This window comes from Gordionus sp. m RMFG-2023, chromosome 4 (assembly GCF_954871325.1).
Source record: "Gordionus sp. m RMFG-2023 chromosome 4, tfGorSpeb1-WG-v2, whole genome shotgun sequence".
NCBI lineage: Eukaryota > Metazoa > Nematomorpha > Gordioida > Chordodea > Parachordodidae > Gordionus > Gordionus sp. m RMFG-2023.
The window spans coordinates 6,483,379-6,491,210 of NC_088778.1; the positions used below are offsets into that span (position 1 = coordinate 6,483,379).

Below are 7,832 nucleotides of genomic sequence, written 5' to 3' on the forward strand. Positions count from 1 at the left end.
GCCACGAAAAAGTAATAATTCAAATTTTATAGGAAAAAAATGTAACACAGTTAAAGGTGGAAGGTATCATTTCGAACTTTGCTAGGTAGTTTTAATTCTTTGATCAGATTTTTCTAGTATATTTCAATTTTTTTTTATGTATAAAATATATAATATGTACAATAATCGTTTCTTTGAAAGTTGTCATATACATTCCTGTATATATATGTATATTTATATAAATAATAAAAATAAAATAACTATAAAATTTAAGAAAAAAATAATAATTTGCGATTGGGCGAGTCTTTTGATACGTATTAAAAAAAATTCAAAACAAAGTTCCAAACAAATAATTATTTTTTAAATTTTAATTTGCAAATATAACTCGTTAAATTTATCTATTTGAGCCATAATTTCAAACGGAAAGCGTCTACCCCATTTAAGTAGTATCGATAGAGACGTTTGTCTCGGATGAATCCTAGATTTGCGTACAACGATAAGGCGGCGGAATTAGTTGTTTCGGTTTCCAGCACTATCTGGGTATAATACAAATTTTATATATTTCAAAGTTAAAAAAATATATATTTAAGTTTTTAAGCTTGATGTTAAAGGGCAGTTATTGCATGGGTCCTAAGATCTTTACAAACTTCAAAGTAGATACTAAGCTAAGATCTCATTTATAATAAACGCGATTTATTCAAGCGGTGTGCGGTATTTAAAGCTATCGAAATTACTGATGACATATATATATATATATATATATACCTATTTATTGACTTTTGTAAATAACGCAGCGTTCGCACCGATTGAACATAAGCGTTTAATAAATGAGGCACAGGGTCATGCTAGAGCGTTTGAGTATATAACTCTGCATTCACAGCTAACGCGAATTCGCGGCGAAGTATACAAAAATTAATGTAAAATTATTATATTTACATCACATTTTGTATAATTCCCAGTAGGCCTATTCAAAAACGAATTCGAATCGAATAGTGCATTATTCATATTCGATTCGTTTAAATGAATCGAATAATTTACTATTTGAATTCGTACGAATAATAAAATCTACTATTTGTATTTGATTCGAATTATTCGAATTAATTTTTTTAATAAAATAAATCATACTCAAATATATTGACAAATTTTTTTATTACAAATTTGATTTTAAACAGAAAAAATTATAATAATATGTAATCAATAATCTGATAATAAATAATATATAATCAAGTTATAAACAAAATTAAAATATATATTATTCATTTAATTTATAATTTAAGCCAATTTTTAAGGCAAAGAGTTTTTCTTATATTTTCTTCCTTATATGACATGCGGTTTTTTGACAATAAATTAGTTCCAACTGAGAAAAGCCTTTCACAAGCAGTTGATGTTCCTTGTATAGATAGATAATCCCTTGCCATTTTCGAGAGTATGGGGATCCGATATGCATTTGCCTTCCACCACATTAACGGGTCAGTATCACTCTTTGCTCTTGGTTCACTCAGATAAAAATCTATTTCACACAGTTAAATATTATTTTGTTTAAAAACAATGTATAGCCTGTTTTGTTGAATTTTATCCTTATTTGTTTGACAGTTATAATTATGAGCTTATAAAATAAAATCATATTTAAATGGGGGTAAATTAAATACCTGTATATCTATTGTAAATCTCTTTAAATTTGTCCATTAACTTGGATATATCAATATCATAATCAACAGATATTGATTTAAAATATTCTACTTTAAGCCTGGGATCTAATATTGTGGTTATTATTGCATCATCGGCAGTTAAATTATAATAGCCCAACAATTTATCACTGCTACTTTGAAACTATTGTTAAAGGATTTATGGAAACCAGGTTTTTCATTTTTTAGATGTTCAAGAATTAAAATATAATAAGGTATAACCAAATTATAAGTAGGATAATTCTCCCCACATACCATATTTGTAGTTTCATATAAAGGCAATAGTATAGCTTTAATTTTTATAAGATCCTCCCATTCTTTTTATGACAAATGTTAGATTTATTAAACAATTTATTAAATATTACGAATAATTCGTTTTATTCGAATCGAATAAATGATTATTCGTATTCAGATAAAACAAATAATTTATTATTCGTATTCGTAATTATTCGATTTATTCGAATCGAATATTCGAATTATTTTTGAATAGGCCTAATTCCCAGTGAATTCGCGCTGCCTGTGAATTCAGGACAATTATAAAAAATAAGCATGCCAGGCGTACCAAAATAGCGTTTCCAAAAATTTGAATATTTCGGCGCTTAGTTTGCATATTAAAAATGTTTATAGTCTGGGGAACCAAAAAAAATCAGGCATACATAAAAGATATTATCGATCTTAATCTTTTCCTTTGTTTAATTTAATATTAAAAAAAAATTAACACACAAATGACATTTTTTAATATTGGTTTTCTTATTGTTTTCATTTTTATTGGCTTTTTAATAATTATTTTCGTATTTTAAGGTAATTTTAGTTATATTATATGGCGAATTATCAAATCAACCAAGGTTTCAACCCGACCCCCTCAGATTTCTTTCAAATTTTGTATTCTGGTAGTATAACCAACACCACTTACTCGCCTAGATATGGGGGTTTAAAGAGCTGGAAAATGGTACAATTTTAAAAACGCACTTCATTTTATTTCAAATATATCAAGAAAAAAATTAAGTTATTAATACCAAAAACGTGAAATAGTGCTGTTAAAAAACCCGATTTGGAAAATATTAGCTAAAATAATATTATGTGAGCATAGAGATTTAGCAAATAAATGTCCAAGCATATCTCCCAGCTATGAGCAAAATCTTGAAGGCTTACATAATATTATTTTGATTAAAATCTTAATCAGGCCGTTTTTTAAAATAGACCCATTTTTTTTCTGTAGATATTTATAAGACTGTTTTATAGTTGAAAATCGACTTTCTTAGGTTATTTATGGAATTCACCATATAGAATTTTATGAAATTATAATGTGTAATTTATACTACCAAAACGCTCAATTTTAAATCCAACAATGGTCTAATATGGCCTTGCCTTGGATAAAAGACTAGTTTTTAACATTTAAAAAGGTGTAGAGATGGGGAGTAGAAATTAGAGATGAAATCGATACGGAATGTATTGATAATATTAACTATACTTCGTCGCATTTTTTTTCGATCATAGCTTGAATGGCCTTCAATACCAATTTTGAGCCTAAAACATTGTATCATTGATTTTTTTTAAAAATCACAAGTTAAAATTATGGTAAAGACATTTAGAAAGACTATACGTTCAATCGTTGTGGAGTTATATCTAGTGTTGTTAAATGGCTCGTTTTGAGCCGATTTTTTAAAACGGCTAATATAATATTTTATCCATAATAATATTACTTAAGACTGATTTTGCTTGTAGAAAGAACAAAGGTTTGGACATCTATCAGCGAAATCTCGTGGCTTAGGCATATTTTTCAGGCAAAAATATTGAGTTAGCCGTTTTTAAAATCGGCTCAAAACGAGCCGTTTAACAACACTAGTTAAATCCATCCGAAAAAAAAATCAAATATTGATATATATATATATAAACCAGCTCTTAATTATACAAAGTTATATTGCGCTATTCTCGGTTACTTTTTTTCGATTAACATGTTTGTTCTTTTTGCATCGAAAATAGCTCTCCAAATTTAACATTGTCTTATGAAATGAATAGAACAATAATCCTTCTAGAAATAAAAATTACTTAATTCCAAAATAGAAAAATAACGATTAAATTCTAATGAAGAGGTAAGGCAATCGAAATTTGAAAGATATATTTATAAAATACTAAACAAATAGAGAAAAATCTAAAACAAGTATTTTATATATATGTGTTCAATTAATGGTAGCTAAGCCAAATTAGGTTTAGATGATTTTTCTATTTAAAAACTTGACTAAGCTGTTTTGTAGTTGGTAAAAATTAAAACAAAAGGTTCCAAATAACGCCTGAACTTAAATCCAGCCCAGGCTTGGAAATAGTTTCTATCACTTTGACCTCAGGATTTTTCTTAAAAATATACCAACCCAGATTTGAAAGAAACTTATAGATTACAAAGCCTTAGAGGTAAAAAATTTTCTGTGTCACACATGTAGATTGAGCCATTACTCAAGTCATGACAAATCAACTTATTTTTTCTATCACAACAAATAATTTTTAAATAACAAGCCTTCAATTTTTTAGTAAACAAAATAAGATGAAATGTGACTAAGACTCATCCATAATTCACATAATGCTTATAATGATAAATGATGTATACAATTATTGATGATTCAATTTAAAAATTAGAAATCAAATCTTATGACAAAATACTATTCTTTTTTAAAATATTTTGATATTGTACAAGACTGACCAAAAATTTTTTTTTTATAATAGGTGGCTCTATTATCATGGTTGTTAAAAATGAGTAATAATTTGCATATCCCACAGAATAGCATATTTGTATTAAATTTCAAAATATAATATAGGTTCTGTGATAATGATTTCAATTTATCCATTATAAATTACTTCTTAATTTTCCAATAAAATTAAAATTTTCCAAATATATGTAATAAATGCAATCAAACAGTCTCATATATATATATATCTTATTTTATCATTTTTAGAGGTTATCTTTTATGCAATTTAATTTAGGATAAATTTGAAAGTATCATCTTTTTGCCAATATCTATATTAGAAATCTGCAAAAATTTTCAGATCTGGCCAATTTAGAATTTAGCTTTTGTCTGGCTAAGTTTTAACTCAGCCTGTTTTAGATTTTTTTTTACTAAGGTTACCCTTTATTTTTCTTAAATAAACATGACTCAAAATATATATAGTTGAACACCAATATAAACAACTATTTATAATATTGGATAGTGGTTAAATTAAAAACACTGCACTTTATGGAATATCACTTCAACCAAATATCAAAATTCATAAATAATTTCAGCCTGGCCCAAATTTTTCAAACATTACCTGACACACATTATTATTGATTTTACAAAATTAATTTAAAAAAAAATTATGATTAAATACCAAATATTTAAAAAAATATTATTATAATTAGCAGTTATTAACTTTTATAATGATAATAAATTATTAACAGTTGTAAAAATCTTTATAACCTATTTTATGCCTTCTATATTCTTTATCTACTGCTAGCATGGCTATGTAACCCCTATTTGACTGAATCAGTGACATTATATTCTGATCAAAATATTTTCTGACTTCCATTTTGCAAACAATTGCTCCAATACATTTAGAGTTGATATCAGTAGCCTAAAATTGATAAGATATTTATTAATTATATTTATAGTATAAATTTCTTTTTAATAAATTAAAAATAAAATATTTAAAAATTAACTTTGGTAAATTATTGAAACCCTGATAATTTTTGTGGGCTAAAACATGTGATTTTATCCTAAAATAAGTGTTCAAATCTGGGCTTGAAAGAACTCCAAACTTTGACTTTTTAACCCTTCATTAGTATCATGGTGTTACAAAAACCCCAATCATCGTTTCCTAGTAAATGTCTCATCTGTTTAAATTTTGAAAAAATGATTAAAATCTAAATTAAAAAAACCTTGAATTTTTAAAATATGACTATTAATATTATATTGCATAAGACTTTGACATATAAATTATTAACAATTAAATATTATATAAATTAAATTATAACTCAAAAAATTTATAAGGCTTTTATATTTTAAAAATGAGATCTTTAAAACCATATGAGCTGACTTTTGGGTCAAATTTTAATACTAATGAAGAGTTAATCTATAAGCAATTAGTCTAGATAATATTTAAGATTTTACCATTCTATAAAAAAGAAATATTTAGATAAGACATCAATTACTATAAAGCATAAATGTGGCCAATTGTGAATAAAATATCTATAGGTGTATATGGAATAAGGTTCTGATAAATCTTTGGTTATTAGTTTAATAATATCAGGCATCATTAATTCTGAAGTATATTGTATGTACATAATCGTTAGGTCAGTGTTGGAAACATGGAATTCTTGACATTCGCCTGTATTATCATAACTTGATTTATTTAAATCATCTTCACAGTTTATTTTATCAGGTCTATCATTATTTTCCATATCTATCGAGATTTCATAAATTTAGGTAGAATTCAAAGTGAGTGTCATTTTCAGAATTATGATCTGGATTATCAAAATTCCTTTCAACGGTTACCCTTATTTTCTATATATTTTTTAAAGCTACATAAATAGATATATATAACTTTTTACCTAATAATTTAACTTGGGTTAATTACAAAGTTAACCTGAAAATTATGATGAATAATTTAGGTTAAAAACTTGGCTAAGCCATTTTGGATTTGACAAAAGTTACTTTTTAAAAATTATAAAGAGAATACCATTATATAAAGATGTGAATGAGAAAGTAGGTAGTGAAAATCCTGTTATTTGTTATTTACCCTATTGGCCAATATGCCTACATTAACTCCCCCCTCCCAATAAAATAAAATAATAGAAATAAATGGCCCCTTCTATTTTACAAAGAATCAGTTAGGAAGATTGATAATATAAAAGAATTTTAAAATGTTCAAAAATTGTGACATTCAGAGTAGAATGAACCACAAGAAAAATTATCATAGATCAGCCTCAATTTAATTTGACGATTATATTGAATGCCAATGATAGGATCATATGTTACGCTGAATATATTTTTATTTCATTTGCTACATCTTATTATATGAGAAGTAATCATGTTAATTTCAGTAATCTGGAAGGAATGCATATATAGTTATTATTGATATTGGAAATATATGTATTTTATTTTGTCTATCCACAAAAATTGCATCTACCGTGTCTTCCCCCTTGTAAAACAACCTGCATTTCGCCAATAAGAAATATTTCCACCTAATATTTAATAAAACTTATGAAGGACCCTTAAATTTGCTTACAGTGGTGCTAACAAGATATGGTTTGGAAGGAAAAAATATTTTAATATTTTCGTTTCTGTGAAATAGTTATTATTGTTTTATACGGCTAATATGTTTATTGTGTAATCTCAAGATCTCAAGCGAGGGACCGACCCAAATTTTAAGGGATAAAAGATATTTCATTAGTACCTTTATTGTCTCTATAGGTTTGTGGGTTCGAAATTTAAAGGAATGTTTAATGTTAAAGCCTGACGGAGTATGTTTACAATTTTATGTCAAGTTGGCAAATTTTTTAGGGACATATTTCATTTTTTTTAAAAGAAATATCTGGCTAGAATTAATTTTGATACTTAATTGCTGTTTAGACTAAGCTGCTGTTGAACTCGGACACCCTATTTTGTTTGTTTTGAGTATTTGGTATCATTTTTCATATTAATTTTCTGGTATTTTTAAAAACAGCTATCTAAAGAGCCTGCTCTTTAGTAATAAGTTGAACCAAAAAGCATCCTTTCTACTATTTTCATTTGTATATTTTTTTGTCATAAAAGTGTATTTATAACAATGGAGCAATAAGGCTCAATTTAGGAGAAATTAATATTAATAATTTTCTAAATAATAATTCAATTTTAATTCACAAGATAACTTTTCTAATTTCTTTCGTCTTCTATTAACTTCCTGTAGGGATTGGGGGTGGGAGGGTTTTTAAAAGATTTTTGAATAATTTCCCTTTATAAAGAGCAGGCCTATGTTTTTTTCAAATCGGTGATATCTTATTTTTTGCAACTCGCTCGGAGTAGGGCTCAGAAAATATAATAGTTTGTTGCAAGAATTTTGTCAATATTTTTTTTTATGGCGACAGATTTTCTGAAATGAGTTCAAACCATCCCCGATATTACCTATTGAAATGGTTGTCCAAGTATTAACTCTAGTTTT

At 26.3% G+C, this 7,832-nt stretch overlaps 1 protein-coding gene across 2 annotated transcripts; it reads right to left on the reverse strand.

Annotated features, from left to right (window-relative positions):
• Positions 1 to 231: 231 nt before the first annotated feature.
• Positions 232 to 6,129, reverse strand: LOC135928148 (N-alpha-acetyltransferase 30-like). 2 transcript variants are annotated; one of them, XM_065464515.1, is made up of 4 exons: positions 5,845 to 6,129; positions 5,114 to 5,267; positions 3,136 to 3,191; positions 232 to 511 (listed from the first exon to the last, which is right to left on the reverse strand). In XM_065464515.1, the coding sequence occupies exons 1-4, from the start codon at positions 6,091 to 6,093 to the stop codon at positions 458 to 460; spliced, it is 513 nt and encodes a 170-aa protein (XP_065320587.1). In that variant the 5' UTR covers positions 6,094 to 6,129; the 3' UTR covers positions 232 to 457. The 2 variants fall into 2 exon arrangements, with proteins under 2 accessions (XP_065320587.1, XP_065320585.1); XM_065464513.1 differs by having other exon boundaries at positions 239 to 515.
• Positions 6,130 to 7,832: the final 1,703 nt, after the last annotated feature.

Coding starts and splice junctions, on each gene's coding strand:
- LOC135928148 (XM_065464513.1), bottom strand. CDS start 6,093: ATGGAAAATAATGATAGACCTGATAAAATAAACTGTGAAGATGATTTA. Junction 5,268..5,844: donor GGCCACATTTATGCTTTATA/GTAATTGATGTC, acceptor TATCAATTTTAG/GCTACTGATATCAACTCTAA. Junction 3,192..5,113: donor ATATAGAAGGCATAAAATAG/GTTATAAAGATT, acceptor ACAATGTTTTAG/GCTCAAAATTGGTATTGAAG.